At 42.0% G+C, this 25,927-nt stretch overlaps 1 protein-coding gene and 4 non-coding genes across 5 annotated transcripts in view; 2 read left to right on the forward strand and 3 right to left on the reverse strand.

Annotated features, from left to right (window-relative positions):
• Window positions 1–1,926: 1,926 nt before the first annotated feature.
• Window positions 1,927–2,016, reverse strand: TRNAY-GUA (transfer RNA tyrosine (anticodon GUA)). The gene is given in 2 exon segments: window positions 1,927–1,962; window positions 1,980–2,016. It is a non-coding gene; the product is annotated as a tRNA-Tyr (tRNA).
• Window positions 2,017–4,167: 2,151 nt separating this feature from the next.
• On the forward strand, window positions 4,168–4,240 carry TRNAR-ACG (transfer RNA arginine (anticodon ACG)). The gene has a single exon. It is a non-coding gene; the product is annotated as a tRNA-Arg (tRNA).
• Window positions 4,241–6,358: 2,118 nt separating this feature from the next.
• On the reverse strand, window positions 6,359–6,431 carry TRNAR-ACG (transfer RNA arginine (anticodon ACG)). The gene has a single exon. It is a non-coding gene; the product is annotated as a tRNA-Arg (tRNA).
• Window positions 6,432–6,978: 547 nt separating this feature from the next.
• Window positions 6,979–7,068, forward strand: TRNAY-GUA (transfer RNA tyrosine (anticodon GUA)). The gene is given in 2 exon segments: window positions 6,979–7,015; window positions 7,033–7,068. It is a non-coding gene; the product is annotated as a tRNA-Tyr (tRNA).
• Window positions 7,069–8,804: 1,736 nt separating this feature from the next.
• DNAJC5B (DnaJ heat shock protein family (Hsp40) member C5 beta) overlaps window positions 8,805–25,927 on the reverse strand; it is a 39,940-nt gene continuing 22,817 nt past the window's right edge. Inside the window, exons 6-8 of the mRNA XM_073331020.2 lie at window positions 24,432–24,645; window positions 20,123–20,297; window positions 8,805–13,650 (exon numbers count right to left, since the gene is read on the reverse strand). Of these exons, the coding sequence (XP_073187121.1) occupies window positions 13,556–13,650; window positions 20,123–20,297; window positions 24,432–24,645 (484 nt within the window). The 3' untranslated portion in view covers window positions 8,805–13,555. The remainder of the gene's footprint in view (window positions 13,651–20,122; window positions 20,298–24,431; window positions 24,646–25,927) is intronic.

Raw genomic sequence — 25,927 nt, forward strand, 5'->3', positions numbered from 1 at the left:
CCTAATCATTTTTGTTGCCCTTCGCTGGACTCTCTCCAATTTATCCACATCCTTCTTGAAGTGTGGGGCCCAAAACTGGACACAGTACTCCAGATGAGGCCTCACCAATGTCGAATAGAGGGGAACGATCACGTCCCTCGATCTGCTCGCTATGCCCCTACTTATACATCCCAAAATGCCATTGGCCTTCTTGGCAACAAGGGCACACTGCTGACTCATATCCAGCTTCTCGTCCACTGTCACCCCTAGGTCCTTTTCTGCAGAACTGCTGCCTAGCCATTCGGTCCCTAGTCTGTAGCTGTGCATTGGGTTCTTCCGTCCTAAGTGCAGGACCCTGCACTTATCCTTATTGAACCTCATCAGATTCCTTTTGGCCCAATCTTCCAATTGGTCTAGGTCCTTCTGTATCCTATCCCTCCCCTCCAGCGTATCTACCACTCCTCCCAGTTTAGTATCATCCGCAAATTTGCTGAGAGTGCAATCCACACCATCCTCCAGATCATTTATGAAGATATTGAATAAAACCGGCCCCAGGACCGACCCCTGGGGCACTCCACTTGATACCGGCTGCCAACTAGTCATGGAGCCATTGATCACTACCCGTTGAGCCCGACAATTTAGCCAGCTTTCTACCCACCTTATGGTGCATTCATCCAGCCCATACTTCCTTAACTTGCTGACAAGAATACTATATTATTCTTAACATATGCAAATAATGTTAAGAACTGCTGAATCCTTGAGAACCGAACCAGGTGTATTTTCTTGGTGGTTTAACCATCTTTCTCTCCCAGCTGCCATTAGGGGTTGCTCTCTCCTGGGGCTTCTGTGAATAGCAAAATCATGTTGGAGGCCCTCTCACCACAGAGAATGAGGATATGCCGACCTTTGAGTTGGAGATGTAATTTCCAGCTTGTACATATATGCTTGTGGCTAAGGGGGTAGTGAGGCCGGCTGGCCATCCCAGGTATAATCCCATCCGGGATCCTAGCTACATACTCTGGTGGTTAGCCTATACCATGAACCACACAGGCTATTTTTAGCATGCTAGCTTGATCAAAGCTAGCACATATATATCTCCTTGAGCTGGAAATTACCCCTCTCCCTGCAGAGGTTATACAGTATAACTATTTCAGTAAACACCACAAACTAGCCAAAATAAGTGTGCTGGTACAAAAACTGTGTAGCATCATGCAGAGCCACTTACTGTTAGGTGGGTGATATCTGGCACATTATTACCCTATTTAGGGATGGGGGTGGGTAAGAGAGCCATGGGTTTTTTGGGTCTGCTTTGTATTAGACAAATTATAAATGACTATGAAGGGGAGTCTTTACTACAGTGCTGGATCCAGCCAGGCAAGATGATGTAGTTCTAGCTAGATTTCTAGGTCACATACTAACTAAACACAGCCTGGCTATTTTGGTAATGCACCATGTATATTTCTAGCGCTGCCTACTGCATTGTAACAAGACTAACCACAGTCGCAAGAAACCCCCGCAGGCTGAAATCACCCAAGGGCCTGGCCCTCTGCAGCCTGTTCAGGGAGGTGGCGCCATAAAACAACCTGGTTCAGGGCCGTAGCGGTGAAAGGAAAGCGGTGTATAAATGCCCCTCAGCGCCCCCGACGTGGGAGGTGGGTCACCCCGCTTTGGCCCGGCCTACACCCCCGCTGTGCGCCGCGGCCCGTCCCTGCCCGAGTGGGGCCGAGCGAGCAGGCGGGGCCAGGCTCCCCGGGGGCCCGGCAGGAACCGCCGGGCCCCGCACCCGCGCCTGGTTCCCACTTCGGTGGCACAGCAGGCAGCGCCCGGCCCAGGCATGCTACCTGCGCGGGGGCGGTTTCCCCGCGCCGCCCCCTTTAGTAACTGAACCTCGGGATCAAAAACATTCAAAATATGAAGAGGGGAGGGGGAAAAAATAAAAAGTCAGTCTCCTTCGAGCCGGAATCGAACCAGCGACCTAAGGATTCCCGCAGGCAGCTCCTCTACAGTCCTCCGCTCTACCAGCTGAGCTATCGAAGGGACGTGAAGGAAGCTGCCCCAGACACACACAAGAGTCGCGGCCCAACGAGTTCTAACTCGCAGCACACGCATGACGCGTGAGCGGAGCCGGATGGCGCCAAAGCAGCAGAGCCAAGGCCGGTTGCTTGCCCCCGGGTCTGCTCGGCGCGTGGTCAGACTCGCTGACTGCGTCCCCGGCCCAGCGCGCCTCCCCAGGGATGGGAACGCTGCCGGGGGAGAGAGAGAGTGAGACCCCAGCCTCTGCCCCCTCCCACCCAGCGCTCGCGGCTCTTTCCCTGCTCCCTCTGCCCTTCCTCTCGCCAACCCGGCCCTGTCTCTCTGTACCCCCACCCCAAATTTTGTTGATGCCTGCGCAGTATTGTCCGGCAGCCCCCCTGCCCTGGCAGTACCCCTTGTCCTGGCCAGTGCTGCCTCTGCTGCTCTACAGCCCAGCTCTGCCTTTCTCAGGTTTGCAGGGCCCATGGTTTCATCTGGCCCCCAGAGTTGACAAATGTTTGTCAAGGTAGGTTTTTTTAAATCATGGACCCAAATCCTCACGTGCAGACCGTTGTTTTAGTGCTTGGCTTTCACTGCACCCTGTCCTTTGAGGGAAGAGGCCTCACTCCTGTGCAGTATCCCTTGGACTTCCATGGGTTTCAGGGTTGGAATAAGGCCTGGCCTACACAGAGCTTTTGTAGTGCTCAAACTACCAGTCAAAGCCCTGTCATGGACATGGTTGTAGTGGTGACTTCTGCCTCTATAGGTGTCAGAGTAGCAGCCGTGTTAGTCTGCGTCCGCAAAAAGAAAAGGAGGACTTGTGGCACCTTAGAGACTAACCAATTTATCTGAGCGTAAGCTTTTGTGAGCTACAGCTCACTTCATCGGATGCATGCAGTAGACAATACAGTGGGGAGATTTTATATACACAGAGAACATGAAACAATGGGTGTTACCATACACACTGTAAGGAGAGTGATCAGGTAAGGTGAGCTATTACCAGCAGGAGAGAAAAAAAACCTTTTGTAGTGATAATCAGGGTGGGCCATTTCCAGCAGTTGACAAGAACGTCTGAGGAACAGTGGGGAAAGGGGGGAATAAACATGGGGAAATAGTTTTACTTTGTGTAATGACACATCCACTCCTAGTCTTTATTCAAGCCTAAGTTAATTGTGTCCAGTTTGCAAATTAATTCCAATTCAACCGTCTCTCGTGGGAGTGTGTTTTTGAAGTTTTTTTGTTGAAGAATTGCCACTCTTAGGTCTGTAATTGAGTGACCAAAGAGATTGAAGTGTTCTCCAACTGGGTTTTGAACGTTATGATTCCTGATGTCAGATTTGTGTCCATTTATTCTTTTGCGTGGAGACTGTCCTGTTTGGCCAATGTACGTGGCAGAGGGGCATTGCTGGCACATGATGGCATATATCACATTGGTACATGTGCAGCTGAACAAGCCTCTGATAGTGTGGCTGATGTGATTAGGCCCTATGATGGTATCCCCTGAATAGATATGCCTGTATAGTTATTATTCCCCTTTCCATATGGGAAGAGCTATACCAGTATAAAACACTTTTATATCAGTATAGCTGTGCCCACAGTAGGTAGGGTCATATCACTTTATCAGTACCAGTATAATTAAAGTAGTAGTCTAGCTAAGCCCTGACTGTCTGCTTCTGCAGACTCCTCTGTAAGACCAGCTGCTTAGATTGCAAGCTCTTTGGGGCAAAGAGCAGATCTCATATTTGCCTTTAAATAATCTTCCACACTTTTGATACTATATAAATAATATCCTCTAGCTCTTTCCTCCAGCTCTACCTTTCTTCTTCCTGTTACATTATCCACCCTAAAGGCAGGTTTAAACTTAAAATGCTGGCTCGGCACAGCTGCAGCAAAGACATTTCTACGCTAACAGGAGACCTTCTCCTGTCAGCGTAGTTAATTCACCTCAGCAAGTGGCGATAGCTATGTTGATGGGAGGGTTTCTCCTGTCAACATAGCACTGTTTACGGGGATTAGGTTGGTATAACTGTATCGCTCAGGAGTGATGTAGTTATACTGATGTAAGTTTGTAATGTAGACTTGGCCTCTGTATACTGTTACCCTAATGCTATATTGATAAATTTAGGTAGAATACTGTTATATGTCTCTCTACTCATAGTCAATTGCCAATATTCAGGGCCAGTGGCGCAATGGATAACGCGTCTGACTACGGATCAGAAGATTGTAGGTTCGACTCCTGCCTGGCTCGGTGTTCTTTTCCGTAAAATAAGTCTCCTGATTTATTTTCTCTCAGATATTTTATTAATTGATTACAGCTTGCCTGGGACAAACTGCTGATATAGCTAAGGTTGCAAAATGACTTTCATTATAATTTACTAGTTTTGCTCCACAAAACTCTTAAAAAACCCGAACTTCCCCTTCTGACCTGAAGCTTCCTGTTCTTAGTGTCAAGCCACTGGAAAACCTTTTTGGTTTCTGTAAAATACTTACTGTTTTTTAATTTCTCTTTTGTAAAGAAACCTGTGCTTTTTCACTTTAAATTTTGCATTTACAGTGAATTGTACTTTACAGTTAAATTTTCATCTAACAGCCATCACATATTCAAATCGAGCAGAGCAAGTTTCCAATGAATAAGGCATGAGAATTTGAAAAAATAACGTTCTGAAGTTATAAACAATTGAACTTTGGGGTTTTGTGCACATGCAGTACATCAGGAATCCACACAGAGAGCCTGCCATTCCAAACTACTTCATAGTCTTCGCTTCCATCTGCAGCATGGCAGTGAGTGAGAGTTCTGTTCTAGTCAGATAATGATACTGCACTCAGTACTTTAGGACAGTTTACTAAAGTTGTAAAATGAAAAAAAAGCTATGATCTTGATGTAAGGATGATAGAGTGCTAGCACTAAAGCTCTAACTGCAACATTTAGCAGTGAGAATGGGGCTTGTTCACTGTAAATTTATGGAAAACTTTATTAATATTTGGTATTTTGAGTATTTTCTTACCATTTCAATTATGTTAGCTTCCAGATCAAAAATGATTCTTCTTTAAACATACTGAAAACATCACATATACTTTAAACATATCTTAGAATTAAGGCTAAGATTTTGTCCCGGAATCTGTGACTTCCAGAGAACTCTGTGACATTTTCTGCTTCAGCCCGGAGCCTGGAGCTGTCAGCGGGTGGCAGGGTTCCCAGAGCTCTCAGCCAGAGCTCTCCAAGCCGCTGGCCCTGCAGCTCTGAGCTACCATGGGTGGCAGCGGAGACCCTAGCGTTCTCAACCACTGTGGGCAGCAGGGGGAACCCCAGAGCACCAGCAGCAGTGGGTCTGAACCCTTCTTCCTCCACATTTTGTCACGGTTATTTTTAGTAAAAGTCAGGGGCAGGTCACAGGCTTCCCTTATTTTTTGTTTATTGCCTGTGACCTGTCCCTGACTTTTACTAAAAATAACCGTGACAAAATCTTAGCCTTACTTATAATTTGCAAAATACTTCTATATTAACTCGACTTCTAATAGTAATTTTATTACATAAAACAAAGATCAGAATGGGGGGGTCTAGGAAGGAAAAAGTAAACTGCAGGTTAGTAAATAAATAATATGTTCTGATATTTCTAAAGTATAACAAATCATCACCATGGAAAATAATTTATCACATGAATATCAGTTACTGGATTCCCAGACCTAATTATTTCCCACTATACTTTGTTTAATTAAAGATAGGCCAGATCAAAGATCAGTCAATGGATTGACCTCTCCTAAATTTATTTAGCTGAGGATCTGACCTAAAAAACTTTATTTTCATAAAATAGCTTAGGAAAAAATGAACCCCAGAACACACCTCTTGTAGATGAACTTTAATATGTCGTTGCTCCCTGAAAAGCAATACTTTTGTTTTTAACAATACATCTTCCTAGTTTTCATTTTCTATTAGGCCAAGAGTTTCCACATTAGTATTTTTTTAACTGCTACCTAAAAGAAGCCCATGTTTTTGCCTACATTTCCCAGAAATAAGTACCACGCTTAGGCAGTTGACTTTTCTAGAGGGATTTGGTGTGCTTTTCAAATTTTCACCATTTCACAGCTCATTGTGCGATCCCTGAATTTAATTGTTTGAAAGAAAGCACATTTGCAATTATTTCAAAAGGTTAAGTATAAATGGGGTAAAAATACTTGAATATTTTAGACTTCTTGCAATTCCAATTTACCCAGTTCTATTTTAGTTGGGAGTTCTGTTGGACATGCAGGCATAGAGGCAGCATGGCTGTTCAGTCAAACAACTATGTTTTTCCTCCTCATACTTAAAAATACAGTGTTTCTTCAATATGCCTCTAAGATTGGGGTTTACCAAAAAAAGAAAAGCCTCCGAGCCAGGCAGGAGTCGAACCTACAATCTTCTGATCCGTAGTCAGACGCGTTATCCATTGCGCCACTGGCCCATGACTTTAAAGGAAAATATCTGCCTACCAAGTAAAGGGATGAGGGACGATGCTCGTACTCCCCATCCTCTCCCCCAACCACCCTGGACATAACTGTGGTGCAAGGTGCGGCCTATCGCCTCCCACGCCACCCCGGACCCAGCCCTGCAGAGACAGGCACCGCTTGACGAGGCACAGCCCCTGCCCCCGCCACTGAACACCGTGAAGGCCATGAGCAGACCCTCCGCCCCCGGCCTGCGCGGCAGCACCAGGCAAGCCCATCATCCCCCAGCCCAGCCCCGCCCCGCGGCAGAACTGCACTCCCCGGCAGCCCCCGTTGGCCTCGCCCCAGTCCGCAGTCTCTGGGCGCGGCGCATGGGCCCCCAGCCTGGCGTGACGTGGGGGCGCGTGGGGGCCCCGACGGGACCAGCTGGCCTACCGCCCGCGCTCACCCCGGAGCGGCCATGCGCATGCGCCTTGTGCGCTAGCAAAACTGTCTGCCAACGCTTGATGGTGACGTCGACTCTGTCGGCTCTAGTGTGTTACTCGGGAGGGGCTTTTTCATGTCCCTTCGATAGCTCAGCTGGTAGAGCGGAGGACTGTAGAGGAGCAGCCTGCGGGAATCCTTAGGTCGCTGGTTCGATTCCGGCTCGAAGGAGACTTCCTTTTTTTCCCCCCCATCCATCTTTATTTGCGCTTTGGGACATTGATTTAATGTTGCGGCTCACAATACTGGCTCAGGTAGTCGGAATGATCGCTGTGTTCCAACATACGAAATATGTAATACTTGTGCAAAGTTATAGGAAATAGATAATAGTTTTAAATATTTTATCAAAATGAGAGAACTTTTTTCTGTGTGTGCTGGAAAAGGACATTTTTGGATCTCTTGTTCACAGTGGCAGGCAGATATTCTTATTTAACTTGTACCTTCACACTGCTCTGCACTTGTAATTACAGGTGGTCTCCCAATGCAAATTTCAGTCCCAATCCAAACTTTTGTAAAATGTGGGAAAGTTTGGATCCAGTGATTTTGTTCGGGCCCAGCTCTACTTTCAATAGGATCTACTCCAAACAAACAAGCAAAAAAGGTGGTGGTGGCGGTGGTACAAATGGATGTTGTGCTACCTCTATGTGAAAATCAAAATCTAATAATTTGTTGAAAGAAAAAAAAGGAATAGTGTTTTTGTGCCATGTTATCATAGGCCCAAATGAGGCAAATTGCTCCAGGCAAATTCCTACACTCTGTAGTTTTATCTAGATTAGGATTTGAAAGGTGTTAACAAATGTATTAAATTAGCTAATTTCTTAACAGCCTAGTGTAGACCAGGAGAGAGTGCCTTGCTTACACTAGTCTCTGAACGCGGGTTAGCTAACACGTGCTAATTTACACGTCAGGTAACATCTTTCAAATCCTAGTATAGATAAAGAGAATCAGCAGAGGCAGTAGTCTGCCTACACAAAATAACTTGCAGGATTGAGGCCTTCTATAGTAAATTCTTCAGGACAGAGAGGACAGAGTCTGGGCATGGGCACTGTGGGTGCTCTCATAATACAAATAATGCAACATCCTGTTTTCTTATCTCTGTTATTATGGGTGGATTCTCCTTTGTTATGCCTAACCAAAAAAAACTAACAGTTCTGCAGATCACCATTTCTTTGGTTCCTTCCTTGAAGATGGCCATCAGATGTGAACAAGCTCTGTGTTCTATGGCTGTCAGTCTTGCTCTGAGGAGCTTGTGAAGCGAGTATCTGTTAATCTCCTCCCAAAGTGGAAGAGTATGTTGTAATCTAAACTAAGTGAGCTCTAAGGGTATGGCTATACAACAAGCGCTACAGTGGCATAGCTGCAGTGTGGCAGCTACCCTGCCCTAGCATAGACATTTGCTGCAGCAGCAGAAGGTATTTTCCATCACTGTAGTAAATCCACCCCCTCAACAGACAGTAGCTACACTGGCGCTTCGGTCTCCTTAACTACGTTTCTCAGCCAGGGGTGTACATTTTTCACACCCCTGAGCTACGTTCTTGGGTTGACCTACGTTTTAGGTGTAGATCAGGCCTAATAGCTCATGAGAAAAAAAACTACAGATGCTACTCCCACGCTTTGGTCTTCCTTGCCACTTAGCATCCATGTACCAGACAGCTTTTTCATCTGAATTTTATACAATGAATCAGCAATACCAAGTATATATTTAATTGTGCATATGTTTTATCATTCCATCTATACTTGATGGCTCTAATTCTGAAAAAAAAATAAAAATCCTTGAATAAAATTACATCAATATCTTGGATATGAAATCTTAAGGAAAGGTAAAATAATTAAATTAAAACCCACAGGCATATTTGAAAAATGTCTTCTATTAAATAGTTTATTTTATTATGTATTTCTGTTACAGGGGAGTAAAGTGCACAAAATGTTTAAACAGCAGGTTACGTTTTTGCTAGTTTTTAATCTTTAAAAATATTTCTCCCGTTTTCCGTTTTGTGTGACCTTGGTATGAGTCATTCTCCAAACATTCAATAGAACAGATCTCATATAATAGATCCAGCCAAAACAGTTGCTGCTTAGGTAATTTCCAATCACTTGATGCTCTGTGGTCACAGAGACTAAATAACATTGTGGCGGAAAAAATCCCTCACTTTAGCAGGCATAGAAATGTTTGGCATCTTGTGCTACCACCTTCACAAGGTCAGAGTTCCCTGTGTGAAATCCTGTCTCCACTGAAGACTATAGGAGTTTTGCCATTAACTTTGATGGAACCAGGATTTCACCACCTGATTCCTCAGGCTCTTCTCATAAGAAAAACTGAGGTTGAGGGATTCTGCCAGCCAATCCCAAGCATTATCAAGTGGGCCATTGACTCCCCACAACCAGTAACTCAGGAAAGAGCTGGAATAACACCTCTTGATGCACAGTATGGGTGAGAACTTTAAACAATCTAAGGTATTGTCTACAGGGGAAATTTGCCAGATTTCCCCATTGAGATAAGTAGTATCCTGCCCTGTAGAACAAAGAAGGCATTTGCAGCTGAAGTTCTGGTTATTGTTTTTTTAAAATGCGTTTGCCACATGCCAATTTTTCTGCCAAGTAGTTCCTCTTGGGAAAACAAAGTTCTCTCAGAATTTACCAGCTTGGAAAGTCACCATAGACATTTTGGATGGATCAGGATCTTATTGGTTATTTTGGCTGTTACCAGAACAACTTTTTCTTAGGGTAGAAACATAAAGGTAGTGCTTTAATTCGTACACATAGGGAGTCTTTATTATTCAGAGAGTGTTTGACAGCAAAGGTAGATTTCAAATACATAGTATTTTTTATACAAATAAATGCAACACTATAGAGCAAAATATTTGCAACTCTATGCTTTCAAAAGATTAATAGTAATTCAGCTGGACTTTACATGGAAGCAAATCATGTAGGCATCATTGTTTCCACCTTAGTACACCTTGTAGAAAGCAAACAAAAGCAAAAGAAAATTAAATTCATATTTATGGACCAAATCCAAACATACTTATTCAGTTTTTATTATGTCCTCAGATATGCAGACTCTCTGACTTCACTAGGACCTGCAGGTGCCCAACACTTCTGAAAATCAGATTGCCTTTATTTAACTGCCTAAATGTGGATTGAGGCACCCAACTTTAAAAAGGTTGACCATAGTTTTTATCAGTCTAATAGTGTCATTTTAGCAAAGCCACATTCTTTCAGAGACATATCCTGAAGACTGTATTCAGAGTTGCTGGGGGTTTTTTGACGAAGGCTGTAACAGTGCATAGTGATCCTTGCAGAGCCCCATTTAAGACAGTGGGGCTCCCTGAAGATGCAGCAGTTGTCTGTGGGATCACAGTGCAGGACTGGGGCCTAAATTCTTTCTAATTTAGGCATCCTTTCTGCATTAAGAATGTAGTAAAAAATTACAGGATATAAGCCCAGAGCCAAAACCCTTTGAAGTCATTGGGAATCTTTCATTGCTTTCAGTGGACTTTGGATCAGGCACTCAGGTCTAGATCTTCAAAGTATTTAGGAGCCTAACTCCCAGTCTGAGCTTTAGCCCTTGTTACCTTAGGGTCTGATTTGCTGCAACCATAGTAATCAGTGGTGAAATTCCCACTGATTTCTATGGGAGCATCACCTGTAAGATAATTTTTATATACCATGTGTAACTTTCATTTAGACTTTTAACTGGGTGCATTTTCACATTTAATTCTATACAGGAAACAGTCACTAGCATTTTCACACTTTCACAGTAAATTATTGAAATAAATTTGAAAAAGCGTGCTTAGAAAATCATTTACACAGCATGTGTAATATGTATCCATATAGGGCCGGATTCTCGATTCCACCGCAGTGGATTTATATTGGCTTCAGTGGTCTTACACCAGCATAAAATCAGTGTAAAGGAGTAGAACATTAGGCCCACAGATGTGTGTGTGTGTGTGTGTGTGTGTATGTCTGCTGGTGTATGAATGTATATAAATACAGTGGGCTGCATTCTATCCATAAGATATATGCACATACATCTCCCACTAAAATCAGTTGCAGTTGAATGTGCATACCTGGGGACAGAGCTTGACCCATTAGAGCAAGGGAAGTAATTATGTGCTGCATATGTGCAGGTAGTATAGGGCTTGATAGAAGTAAATTGGAGTACTATCTCTGATTACAAGGCTAGCAGTAGCTATAATGCCTGCACAGGTAAATGGAGATATATACTGAATATTAAGGGGTTTTAAAATATCAGTGTATCATAGGAACTTTAAAGGAACTTTAAAGAAGGTAATATTTAATGACTTTGGAATTATAGTTACTGATTTTAGCTGTATATTTAGCTGCAGCTGAATGGGATTTGATGTGAAAGGTGGGAAGAAGAGGAAGAAAATGTTTCACAACTACAGAATCCAATTTTTAAGTAAGAAATCATTTAAACTTTTGACAAACAATATATTCCCTGGTTTCTATAATTTTGTAGTAGCAGCTGTGTTAGTCTGTATCCGCAAAAAGAAGAGGAGTACTTGTGGCACGATGAAGTGAGCTGTAGCTCACGAAAGCTTATGCTCAAATAAATTGGTTAGTCTCTAAGGTGCCACAAGTACTTTTCTTTTTATAATTTTGTAGCGTATTACATCCTCCCCAAGACTGAATTGTGAAAAGAGGAACCACAATAGCAAATGCAGAGAACTGGGGTGTGACAATGATTGATGGAATGTTTTCAGTAAAGAGAATATAAACTGCTGAAGCTAACGTATCAAACCAGCACAGTGCTAAGTTCAAGATTTCTGAACTAGTGCTTTAGCTCTTTACAAACTAGGGGCCTGATTCTCCTTCCACCTGCTCCAGTTTTACCTTGGTATAAATCCACTGCCTTCAAAAGAGATGTACTTTATTTGCTTCAGTGAAGAGAGAAGAATCAGACCCTATATATGTATACTTTAAATTTAAACCATATAATATTTTCTTGTCTCTCTGATTATTCCACATTAATAAATTAGCATTTCAACCACAAGAGTTTTGTGCAGCAGTGCACTGCTAGTAAAGACTATATTTTGACTTAAAATGGAACTTTAAGTGTATTAAAGGGCACATTTATTATTAACATACAACTTCCCCAAAATTTGTCTATACAGAATAGTTTACATGTCTAAGGTGTGTCAGTACCATAGAATCAGGGCTGGAAAGATCTTACAACAGTGTGCTGGTTAAACAAAGCAAAGAGAGCCTGCTTCTCGAGTACAATTTAAACCTGAATGGGTAATAATTATATGATTTGAAGTGCAATACATGTATTATAGACTTGTAGCAAAGTAGAGGATGGGGTAAATGGTCACTGGATCAGGGCAAGATTATTAAGAGAAGCAAGTCCTATCTTGCTCTGCCTCCTTCTGCCAGGAAGCTACCTCCTGCCCTTTCAGCATGACTTCCTCCTTCTCTTCCTGTCAATTCCTGCCCCTTCCCTCAGCCCAGGAGCTAAGATGAGGGAGAAGGACCATTATTTGCATGTCAGTAGGACAGCTGGGAAAGAACAAGTATAAAGCCATCAGTAAGGGGAATAAGTAGGCAGGCAGGCAGTTATCTGTTGACTCGGTTGAGGGTCATCTTCCATCCCATCCCAAAGGAGTTAGGGAGCCAAAAGGTAAGGAGTTGGAGGAGGCAAGGGTTGCATGAGGTCACAGGCATACTTCCAATTAAAAACAACAACAACAGAACTTTGATTTTTGTCTCAGATTGGTCAGTCCAAGATGAGGGAGAGATGCTGCTGCCAAGTCTTACAACTGGCAAATAGGGAGCATCAACCATCCACATCTGTATGGTATTTTCCTGCCGGTCTCCTGCTTCTGCTCTTGTGCAGGTGCTGTAATGCACATGCACAGAACCAAGACACAGAGATCATGTGCATTTCAATTAGGAGATTAGTCTCTTGGGTTTAGGTTGAACTGCCTTCTGACTGTTAAACTCTTGGATTTGGTAATCATGCCCTGTGCCAATCAAAGGACAGCTGACTCAGCTTCTTTATTGCTCTGGTTCCATCCCCAGCAAGTTTCAGTCTACTAGGCAGACTAGTGCTGTCACTCAGTGCTCTCTCTTTAGCAAAATCAGATCCTTCCTGATACCTACTGTTCCTTTGCTGTCTATTGAAAACACTTCCATCGTTTTCTCAAAGGAAGCAATAGCATTATAAATACAGTCTCTACCCTAAAACTTTGTGGCAAACTAAGAACATTACATTGTCAGACAATGACAGAACTGGTGCCTTCTTGAGTAGACTCAAAGCCCTAATCAGGGAAAGTCCTTGCTTAGGTGTGGAAAGGGTGCTCCATTTAAGGGGAGATAAGAGAGAGGAATATTATTGTATTGAAGGGATAGCCTGAGCTCAAAAGCGTTAACCCTCTTCAAGGGCAATTTGCTAATCAGTATAACAGTATGCTAACGGTAAGTATCTTAGTGCAGAACACAGAAGATGGGCCTGTTCATTTTGAAGGCCCTATGAGTTAAAGAGTCTGCATCCACAGGAAATTACATTCAAATTATCTTTGCCTAACTTAAAAATCAAATACAAATATGGAAAACGATTACAGTGCTTTTCAATTATCTTTTCTGAACCCTCTTTGTGACATGAGCAAACTGCAATCAGACTGTACTTGCTCTTGCTTTATGAGTCTGTGTGATAGCTGCGATGGCCATCTCCGATTAGTTGAGTTTTCTCATTTGCATTTGTCGGCTGAAGTATGATTGGAGTTTCTCCATCTAAATCAAACAGAAAAAACAAACCCCTCTAAGCACCGTTGATTTGATACAAAACTCAAGCTGCCTTTCTTGATAGAATGACAGCAAAAATAGTAAGATCTAGTATACTGTAGAATGATCTTTCAAACAAGCTTTCATCTAAAAGGGTTGTAGGGTTCAATCCTGGATGAGTAAGGGCTGCAGAATAGAGCTCTAAATGGCTGTATGCACACTAAACAAAATTCTATGTTTACCATCAATGTAATACTTACACTAAGCCTAGGTACACTTTACCCGAATGTTCACACAGGAAGTTATGTTGCTACATAAACCAGTGTGCCACATAATCCTTTCAGTTTGCTTATTAATTATTATTAATTATGATTATTACACCATCATTTTACCTGATGCTTTACAGAGATTAAAAAGACCATGCTCCTTGCCCCTAACATTTACAATCTAAGTGCCTGATCCTGCAAATACTATTGGGTGTAATGATTACTACTGTGAGTTCTTTAGACTGACTATAATGAATACTACCATGATAATTAAGGCCCTACCAAATTCACGGACATGAAAAATGCGCCATGAAGTCTGGTCTCCCCCCATGAAATCTGGTTTTTCGTGTGCTTTTACCCTATACTATACCGATTTCACAGGGGAGACCAGACTTTCTCAAATTGGGGATCCTGACCCAAAAGGGAGTTGCGGGGGGGGTCACAAGGTTATTTTAGGGGGGATCATGGTATTGCCACCCTTACCTGTGCACAGCCTTCAGAGCTGGATGGCCGGAGAGTGGCAGCTGTTGGCTAGGCACCCAGCTTTGCAGGCAGTGCCCTGCCAGCAGCAGCACAAAGGGTGTCAATACCATACCATGAAATCCTTATTTCTGCACTGCTGCTGGTGGCGGTTCTGCCTTCAGAACTGAGGTCCCAGCCAGCAGCCGCCACTTTCCAGCTGCCCAGCTCTGAAGGAAGCATCGCAGCCTGCAGCAGCACAAAATTAACGGTAGGAGTACCACAACCCCCCTTATAATAACCTTGCGACATCCCCCCACCACACACAACTCCTTTTGGGTCAGGACCCCTACCATTACAACACGGTGAAATTTCAGATTAATCCGTAATGTTTTGTATATTGTCATTCAGTATAGATTCTGGTTTTTGCTTTCAAAATGCATCAGTAAAAAAGATGCCTATGTTTTCTTGTGAGAGTGGCTGTGATGGGGTAAAGCTAGGTCCTTGGAAAGCTGCAGTCAGCCCACAGATTGTTGTGTTCAGTTTCTACAGCATAGAAGGTTTAGCTGCCTCTTCTATGAATGTCCCTGGCACAGCTCCTCAAGCTGGTGCAGGGCTCAGGATCTGGCACTTAAAGGCAGGGCAATCTGAATATGATGCTTTTATGTCTTGATATAAGTACATGCCTCTAGAGTGGCTGTGAGGCTGGCAGACCAGGTGCCAACTCCTGCCAAGATCCTTAGGCCTCGACTGAACACTGGCCAATACATAGCTGGAAACCAGTCTGGCTCACCTGTATGTTAGTATTGTTAAAAGAGATGCTAAGTTTATAAGAATGTGTTTAGTGTTTAGACTTTATGAAATGCTTGGAGGATGCTGCATGTATTAATCTCACTTATAACATCTGTGCCCCATGTTATAAGGTGACAGTGTTTGCATTGTACTCTTCTGTAATTGTGTAAGTTCCACAGGAAAGAAGCTTTAGTTAATCTAAAATGCTGGCTTCCTACAGCAGACGTTAGGTCCTGCCCACCAAGAAGGCTCATTGAAACCAAATAAGGCTATTGTGAAACATCAAAGAACAAAGTCCTTCCTCCAGTCCTCCATGAAGAGGAGATGTGTGCATGAACTCATCCCATCAGCTTGAACTCTGGGAAGAGGGAGATAAAATTTTTGCTTCTTAGAGATTTTTATCTCTATGCCCCTTGGACTTTGGGAGGACAACATTTCTAAGCATGAGCAGTAAATGGGATGAATTATGGACACAAAACATAACATACAGGAATAACTCGACCAAGAGCAGACATCTAATTGCATGCCAGATGGCATCACGTCAGTGGCTGTGTAACTAGTTTGATTTTGTCAAGGTGAAAGGCAAGAGTGATTAGACTGCAAGCAGCTTCTCTGTATGGAAAATTCCATATTTCAAAACAAGGTCAAAAAGAGGCACTATTTCTCACTATTAGCACTTATACAAAGTTTACAAGTAATTACCTTTAAAAACATGACTCTGGTTTAGATTAGATTGGGAGTTCAAATTCATTTTTAAGGCCTTTTAGAAAAGCAAAATATTTTCTGGATTTTCATGTAGGTTGATAGGGTTTCGTGTGTGTGTGTGTGAGTTTTTAATTTTATGGGCAGTCATTTGCAACCAGAAACAGTACACTTCAAGGCTAGGAACACTCAATGACTACAAGAAAGGGGGATCCATGAGAAATGTACTACATTGTTTCAAACTAATCTGCAAACACTTCAGGAGGCTGGCAGCTTATCCAAATACTTTGCTGTCTGCACAACTCTAGGATTTATTATGGGTTTCATCAGAGTGGGAACCCGGGGTATAATAAGCTATACAAATATAGCCTTTTAACAGAGAGCTACAGAATGAAGGTGCAGCAGAATTCACAGCTGAAATTGTTTTCTATAGATAGCTCATGTTTGCTCTTCGCCTACATTGATATCATATGGAGTGCGGAGGAGACAATGATGTGCTAAATACTTATTGCTTATGAATCTGGAAAGTAGTTCAGCTCATTCCAGTTCTTTCCCCCCCCTTTTTTTGATTACATTTGCTGTAAAATTGAACACTGTTTGGAAATGTATCATTTTGTTCTGATGATGATAACCAACCAGGAAAAAACCCACTGACAAACAGTTGGAGAACATCACCACAGTCTGACATACCAAGTGCCTGACACCTTACTCACATGAGCAGTCCAACCTCAAACAGTGCCTCATTCAGCAGCAGGAGAATCGGTGGGAGGAATGACACTGACTCCAATGGGAGCAGAATCGGGCCCACTGACTTAAATGAAACTGTTTATGTGACGAGAACATTGTGTGACTGGGCTCCAGAGCAGGAGCATAGGTCCCAGTTTAACGGAAATAATTACTTCCTTCTCTTCTGCTGTGGATTTTCTCAGCGCATTTGAAACAGTGTGGTTACTGCATGCATTGCAATATACTTTTTATTTATTGTCTGATTCTGACTCTTAAAATATGTTGGTTTTAGGGCATAATGGTTACATAAAAAACATTTAGAAACTGGTCCAATGTTGTAATAATCTAGGCCCCAATCCTTCTCCCATTGATGTCAATAGCAGAACTATCATGGATTTCAGTGGACGCAGGATCGGGTCCCTAGTTATTAGAATTTCTGCTAGGGGAAAGAAATCATTCTCTTGAATATAATAAGAGTAAAGGGCAGGTCCTGCAAACCTTATTCATCAATAAATTTCTTTAGTTCTTTTGCTGAGACTACTCATAGGAGTAAAGGTTGCAAGATTCATCCTACAGGGCCAGGTGTTCAAAGTAGCTCAGCACTAGAGCGGTTTGAAAATTTTCCAACTGAATGTTTTGCCATCCGAAAATGCTGTTTTGTCAAAACCAAAACCTTCCGTGGGGACATGTCAATCAGAACAAAATTTCATTTTATTCCCACATTCTTAGAATGGAATGTTTTGATGTTTCATTTAGAAATTTATTGTATGTTATAAAAAAAACAACAAAAGATAAAGTCAAAATCCAAACAAATCATTTGATTTTATCAAAACTAAATGGTGGGACATTTCAAAATTTGACATTTTTGGAACACAAACAATTTTCAAAATCATGCAATTTCCTGTGACACAGTAATTCCAGTTCTCACACAGTTCTACTCAGCACCAAGCAGCTCCTATCGAGAGCAGCAGGAACTACTGGGTGTGGTGATAATCTGGCTGATAACGTGCACCTTACTCAGAGATTGATATCATGAAGTGAACTACAAAAGCAGTTTCTCCTCCCTTGGTGTTCACACCTCAACTGCTAGAAGAGGGCCTCATCCTCCCTGATTGAACTAACCTTGTTGTCCCTAGCCTGATTCTTGCTTGCATATTTATACCTGCCTCTGGAAATTTCCACTACATGCATCTGACGAAGTGGGTATTCACCCACGAAAGCTCATGCTCCAATACGTCTGTTAGTCTATAAGGTGCCACAGGACTCTTTGCCGCATTTACAAATCCAGACTAACACGGCTACCCCTCTGATGTATTTTTTGCATATTGAGCTCTTTGGAAAATAAATGACTTGTTATGTACAAAACACGACAATAAATTATTTAGTTAAACTTTGACTTTGGTTTGAGGATCTACATTTTGACCTTGTAGCAAAATTTTGAATAATGCTATTTATGCTGAGAACAGTGAGAGACAACGAGATTAATTACTAGAGAGAGTGATCCCACTGTGGGCAGGCGACCTATATGGAATTTGGCTCAAAATGTGGATTTCTCTTCCAAAGCAGCCTGCTGCAGGAGAATTTACATTTGTTTTCTGAATTACCTGGTGGAGCCTTTCTCTAGAAGCTATCTTACATAAAGCTATGGGGGTGCAGAAAAGTCAGAACCTGCCTATCTAGGACAATCAAGTTTGAATTGCCTGCTTGAAGAGGCAATGCTAGTACCAGCCTATGCCATTTTCATTCAGTTACATCTTTTCAACCAGCATTTATACAACTTGTGTGTGCAGCTTGTGTCTGTTATCATTGTTTTCTTTGAAGTGCAAATTTAAAGGAAGAGGCAGATGCTATTTGTGTTCAGCTGCAGAGGAAATGCATTCATTGTCCTGTCACATGGAAACCTTACTTTTGTTGTTGTTGTTGTTATTGCTTTGTTAATATAAAATAAAGGCAGTTCTGACTGAAATTATACTGTTGCTTTTGATTTATGAAAAGTGTAGCAAAAATGACAAGAGGGATAAGAGACCTGGAAAAGTTCTAGTTTATTTCAGGCCCTCCCTATGAAATCTGGATTTACAAAATCCAAATCTATGTTTTATTAATTTTTTTAAACTGGCAAATTAGTGAACATTCTGAATAAACGGGAAGTGGGTATCTCAGTAATGTCAGACATTGGTGTGATGGAGGAAAAGAAATGAATTGTTAAAGGATGGAAAGACCCCCTTGGGGGAGTGGCTGGGCCCAAATCTGGGATTTTGAAAGTTTGAGTTTTCTTTTGAAAGACTGTGCTGTAAATAAATAGGTCCCCAGGAAGGGGAATTTTTTGACTATCTGGCCTGTGCGGACTTTTTTCAGGGAGAATGAGTTAAGGAGAAATGGAGTCAGCGCTACTGCAGAGCCACAATTGGCCAGAAGGGAGTGCTACAGGGCAGGTGTGTGCTTTGACATGGTGGTTCTAGGTATAATGAAAATACTTTTATAACCTTTATCACAAAAGATCCAAAGCACTTTAAAGAATAAGCCTTGTCTTGCAGCCCTTTCTCAAGTGAGTAGACCCATCAAAGTCAATAGGACTGTTTGTATAAATAAAGGTTACACAATCAAGCCCACTGGCGTTCAGATAGCTCTGTGGGGGAAGGAAGCAGGTCAGGCACAGCACATGACGTAAGAATGACTAGGATATATAGGCCATTCACAATATAGCAAATCTCCTCTCCTACACACAGTGTCATGGGATCTTTAATGTCCATGTGTTTAATCAAATCCATTCTGAAGAAGAGCTCTATGTAAGCTTAGAAGCTTGTCTCTCTTACTAACAGAAGCGGGTCCAATCAAATTTATGACCTCACCCACCTTGTGTCTGCAATATGCTGGGACTGATACTTCTACAACACTTCTGCATAATCAAGACAATAATAGATACAAAGAAACTGTCATTTCTCTATGTAATATACAGTAGAAACTCAGAGTTATGAACACATTGGGAATGGAGGTTGTTCGTAACTCTGAAATGTTCATAACTCTGAACAAACTGTTATGGCTGTTCTTTCAAAAGCGTACAATTCAGTATTGATTTAATACAGCTTTGAAGCTTCACTATGCAGAAGAAAAATGCTGCTTTTGACCATCTTAATTTAAATGAAACAAGCACAGAAACAGTTTCTTTACCTTGTCAAATCTTTTTTTAAACTTTCCCTTTTTTTTAGTAGTTTACTTTTGACACAGTACTGTACTGCATTTGTTTTGTTGTCTCTGCAGCTTCCTGATTGCATATTTCTGGTTCCCAATGAAATGTGTGGTTGACCGATCAGTTCTTAACTCTGGCGTTCATAAGTCTGAGGTTCTACCGTACTGTGCTTCTGGCTTAGTTGCCGTATAGAAGATTTGTAGGACCAGATACTCTGCAGCTGTAAATCAGCATATCTCCATTGACGTCAGTGGAGCTACACCGGCTAACACCAGCAGAGGACCTGATCAATAGTTTCTTTAACAGTTTTGTATATTTTCACTCTATATTAAGTCTCTCCAATCCGTACCTTGTTCCATGTCTGTCTTGATCTGCTCTTCCAAATCCTCAGGAGACATGCAGAACTCATGTTCTTCCCCTCCGGGTGGCTTGGGTTTACACTGCCCACAACAGTAACTGAAACAGCAGCACAGGCAGCAGCAAAAGTAGCAGCCTGTCAAGAGGCCACAAACTGCAAACAGGGCCTAGATTAAACGGGGGAGAAACCCCTATTACCACATGAACTTCCTTTAATTAGTGACAGTTTTTAACAGACATAAGGCACGTAGTGTCAGATTTTCAAAAGAACTCAGGGCCAGATTTGCATGTGCTACTCCTGAGGGCATTCTGCCCACCATATTTTAAAATTCTGCACGCTTTATTTGTCAATAAATAAATGCAGAGGCTCCAACATTGCAGTGGGAAGCACAGGCCACTGCTTGTACGAAGGTAGGAAATCACCCTGCAGCCTCCCCAGCCCCACCCCTGGGACACGGACTCAGTGGTGAGGCTGCACCTGACCCTGACACAGCACAAGGTCTGGGCCTACCCCAGAAACACCCTGGGGCCCTGCCCCTCTGCACCAGGTGCACCAGATGTGGGGCAGGCAGTCAGGCTCAACCAGGCAGGATCCAAGTGTGAAAGGGCTGAGTGTGGGGACAATCTGGGCGCAGGCAGCTTCCCTTTGCTTCCCTGTCAGAAAGTCATTTTTCTGTGGGGAAGCGAAGAAATCTGCGGGGGACATGAATTCTGCACACACTCAGTGGTGCAGAATTCCCCCAGGAGTAAAGTGCTCCACACCCACAGTTGGAGCCAGATTGTCAAGAGTTTAGCTGCCATTCAAAAACCCAAATATGGGCCAGATTTTCAGAGCACTTGCCACCCCACCCACCCTTTGTCATTATGACATTTATGGCTAGATTTTCAAGTGTTCTGCATCCAACATGCACCCAATATGCTGGGCTCTTGCAAATCTAGCCCAAGTTGTGAGTGCTGAGTGAGGCCTTCCAGAAATTCCAAACATAGTGCAAAACCCCCAGCTCCCTTAAAAATGGCTCATTACAGTAGATCTCTGTGTAAATTCGTATTCACTTATAGAGTGTTGATAATAGCAAGTATATGAGAAAAAAGAAACAAAATAAGGAGTCCAAAGGCAGGAGTGGCTAAGATGAAACATTTAATTTTCCTCTCACACATACTGGGATAAATCAAGTGAAGTTACTTAGGTGTATGTAGAGGAGAATCAAGCCTCCTTGGTCAGTGCAGATCCTATGGACTTCAGGCACAAATCTGCTTTCATCAAGGAGGCTCAATTTAGTCCTTAGCTTATAGTTAAAAGGCCACTGTTGAGAATAATTTAACACATGTAGCTTAACTCAGGGAAAGTGCTCTCACCAATAGTTTAATGTATTCAAAATAAAATATATGGCTTGATAATAATAATAATTAATAATACAACAATATCCCCTCCCCCTCCCCACCCCCAAATCCATCGCAGGATTGTGACATGTGTAAGGATAGGTATCAGGTTAATAGTATGGAAGTGACTATGTGAATTAAATGATGCAATGTTAGCATGGGTGCAATTATGCTCCATTTGAAGTCAGTGGAATGATTCACATGTTTAAAGTTAACCATCTGAGCAAATGTTGAGGCTTAAGGCCAATGGTAATACCTGTATCAGGTTAAACCCACAAATACCTCCAGATGTTTTCAAAAGACTGGCCAGATTTATGCTGAGTTGAAGTTATTTCAAAATGCTGTGCCTTCTCTCACAGCAAACCTAGATTTTGTACTGGTTTAACTGTTTGGGTTAGGGTGTGACTTTTTACTGAAATAGATAAATTGGTACACACACTCCCAAGTGTGAATGCAGTTATACCCATATAAACATTCTTTAAAATGGTATAGATTATTTCCCTAAATTTATGGGTATAAGATGTCAGTATAAGCACCTTTATACTACTATAATTGTATCTACACTAGGGAGTTGTACCACTTTAACTATACTGATTTCAACTTGATGTAGTTAAAGTGGCACAATCACTGTGTACCTTAACGGAAAAAAGGGAATTATGAAATATTAGTTAAAGCTTTTTTCTGTGTAAAATGGCCTCACTTTCCCAGCTTGGTTAAGCCTTCAGCGAATTCTGGACTTAACTCAACAGTCATTTTTTGCTTTGCACTTCACCTTTAATTTTCATTTCATTACATTTAATGACTTGTGCCATCACTTAGTATCTTCTGGGATGGACACTGTGGCAATGAGTGGCAGTATAAGGCCCAAGATAGACTCATTCACTATAGGTCCTAGCTTATTGGGTATAAGAGATGGAAGAGGAAAGGTATGGCTAGGCATGTGGGGAAATGGCTGGACTCAACTTTAGAGGAGCCTTTGTTGACCTGCTTATACTCTGGAAATGGGAAAACTTTGTTTGGTTTAGTGGCGATGGAGAGACCACCCTGTGACAATCTGGGAGGGATGATACGTAAGTACCTCTGATTTTTGTGGTACATTTTTCATAGGAAGTTCTGCAATATGCAATTTAATGAATTTTACACAGGCTCCGTAACAAATCCTTCCATACCTCCAGAACATAGCACCCCAAAACAAACCCAGCAATTGCTCTCCCTGCTCTCATACAGGCTACAGGACTTCTCAGCTGCACCCTATGCTCTCCTCTGCTCTTCTTGTTGGTCACGGCTGCTGCTGCTGTTGGTGTCTCTGTTCCTATTCTCATACCCACATCCATTCCACATGCATATTCATGTAACCTGAGTCAAGGGAGTGGCTCATCTGATGCTGCTGCTAGAGGACTTATCAGTGTCTCTTTTCTTCTCTCCCTTCTTAGCCAATGACTCCCTGCACTCAGAGATGGAGACAAGGAGGCTGGAAAGAGGGTAGCTGAGAGCAAAGAGAAGGAAGATTGACACAGCAGGTGGTAGTAGTAGAAGCAATCAATAGTGAAGGAAGTCCAGGACACAGTAGGAGTCAGCAGCCACAGCCTGTGCAAATTTGCTGCCAGAGAAATAGGGGCCAACTGTAAAGTCTTGGGAGTTCAGGTGGAGATGTGGTCCAGGTCCATCTTCAGTTTTTGCTGGCGTGGATACAAATTTTGCCAATATGATTTTGAAAAAGTTGTCCATTAATTTGTATTTGAGCTGCTTCTATTCCCACCTGAAGTAGTGTATAAAGTATGCTTTCCCAGACACATGGAACTGACCTTGCACTAACCACTGTTGGAAACAGGATACTGAGCTAGATGGATGCCACTGTTCTGCTCCAGGATGGAGATGTCCATGTTCCTAAATCAGATCTGTCATTTCTCTTCTCATCACAGCGTATTTGGTTCACATAAAGATATTTTTTCTATTTATTCCAATGGACTCTTTGCTGCCCCAACATTTTGTTGCAGGAAATAGCAGTAAGAATAACATCTGAAGTGTGGGATTTTCCACATTTGTGATGTCATAGGCTTGTTACATTCACTGACACACTGATTGCAATGCTAGGGTTTGCAATATATACATAAATATCAAAAGATTACAGTTACATAATAAACCAAATGAACCGAGCTCTTATGTCATCAGAACCCTCACCAGGGGTTTTTCCTCATTCAATTTGCTGACTTGAGGTATCATGCTCTTCCTTTCCTGCTCTCTTCCTCCACTCCGCAGTTCTCACCTCTTCTTCCACTTCCTTTTCCCTGCCCCCTCACAATGTACCCAAAGTGTACGTATATGACACCATAATCACACACGGTGTTATGTATTATTATTGCTTACGTATGCTGTGTGCTACATATAGCAAAGAACATGGCTAAATTTGTACGGTAACTTATTAGCTGATTGTCACACAAGTAGGACTTCTCATTTTTGAGCAATGAGTCATTTTTATTTAGTCATTACTGAAAAGAAAATCAAAATTAACCTGGAGCTCCAGTTTCAAATATAATTTATGCCTCTAAGTGTTACCAGACATGAAGTGTATTTAATTATTTAGTAAATTAAAGGAAAAAGGAAAAATCCTTCATTAGCACTTTGCTGGAGAGGTGCTTAATTATATTTTTGCCAGTTTCTAATCATTCAAGACATGCCATCATTTAATTAAGCTGCTATGATTTAAGGCCCTGATCCTCAAAATTGTTCTGCATCGGGGAACCCCTAGTCCCATGCAGAGCCCTAGGGGCTCTCATGGGACTCCACATGAGTGTAAAGATCCAGTCACATGGAACACTTTGCAGGACCAGGACCAAACTAGGTTAGAAGACTGCATGATTTCCTAGCTTGCTCAGTACATTTTTAAAAAAAGAACAGAGCATTTTATTTTACCCACTCACCTTTGCCCACCAGCTTGAAAGCATGAAGTATGCATTAACATTTTCTTCTCCAAATTGTTCCGCCACATATAACCCTAATGATCCATACTTATCGTATATGTTTCTCTTGGACTGGTCAGTCAGTATCGCATGAGCATTGTTGATCTCTTTAAATGTTTCAGCAGCCTCTGGATTGTCGGGATTCTTGTCAGGATGATATTTCAGAGCCAATTTTCTTAAACATGAAAGAAAGAAAAAGAAAAGAGCGTTTGCTATAAATATTTACAAAATATTTTAGTTGATGCATTTTTGTTCTGAGGAGAAGGTCTGGCCTGAGTCTTGTTAGTTACAGCTTTACTGTAGCGGGAGCTAAATGTGAGGATGCCAGTGTAAGGCTCTACAGCAACTGATAATGGCTAATGGTGCAAAGATGACAGAAAGAGGAAGGTGTCTATGACCGATTTGAAAGAGGGCAGTAAGGTGAATAGGAGAGTTTTTGAAAGAAAAATAATAAATATTATCCTAAATAGGGATAAATATTAAATAAACATCCTTTCCTCAGTAGAGCTCATTCACATGGCTGTATTGACATTTGTAACACTTGGAGTTATTTTACCTTTAGGGTAAAATGCTGGTCCCATTGCAGTCAGTGGCAAAAGCCACAATGTATTAAATAGGGCCAGGATGTCACTCTTAAAATACACCTTACGGTTAATTCATAATGACATGGGCTTCTTACCTCTCAAACTTTTTGACTTTCCATCTGAGGAAAAGGGGCATAATTTTTCTTTAACTGTAGCGATTACAAGCCCAGTCTTGCTTCCACTGAAGTCAGAGGAAGTTTTGTGAGGCTCTTAAGTATCGCTCTAATGTGAGAGAAAAAAGAAGTCTTCCCTTAACATGAGACTGCTGTAGTTAAGGCTGAGTCTATGTTTTATATTTTATTTGAGCAGTGGGTTGGACTAGATGACCTCCTAAGGTGCCTTCCAACCCTGATATTCTATGATTCTACCTTGTCAGTTACAAAACCCTCTAGGCAGAAAATTGATACATGCTAAAAACACAGATGCTTATTCTTCTTTCCAAAAATGATTTTAATATGTCAGTTTTAAAGCAAATATATCAACTCGTTTATTCCCTCAAAATTACCTTCCTTAAAGGAAGGGAAATACTTTGGGATGATCTCATGGATCAATAGATACCTCAAGGTATTATATACAGCAGCTAGGTTTTCAGAAACCTTAACAATGGTAAAGTAAAAGAAATTCAGGCGCTCCAATAGAATGGGAGCATCCTTCTAAAGTACAGAATTGGAAAGCAACAGTGGTTTTGAACAGAGTCAGTTTCAAATGTCCTTTTGCTTTTGCCTGGAGCTTGGCAACCTTTGGACCTGATTCACCATTGCCTATACCATATGCAATCATAGAATCATAGAATATCAGGGTTGGAAGGGACCTCAGGAGGTCATCTAGTCCAACCCCCTGCTCAAAAGCAGGACCAATCCCCAATTAAATCAT

The sequence above is a fragment of the Lepidochelys kempii genome, chromosome 2, assembly GCF_965140285.1.
Source record: "Lepidochelys kempii isolate rLepKem1 chromosome 2, rLepKem1.hap1, whole genome shotgun sequence".
In the NCBI taxonomy this organism is placed as follows: Eukaryota; Metazoa; Chordata; order Testudines; family Cheloniidae; genus Lepidochelys; species Lepidochelys kempii.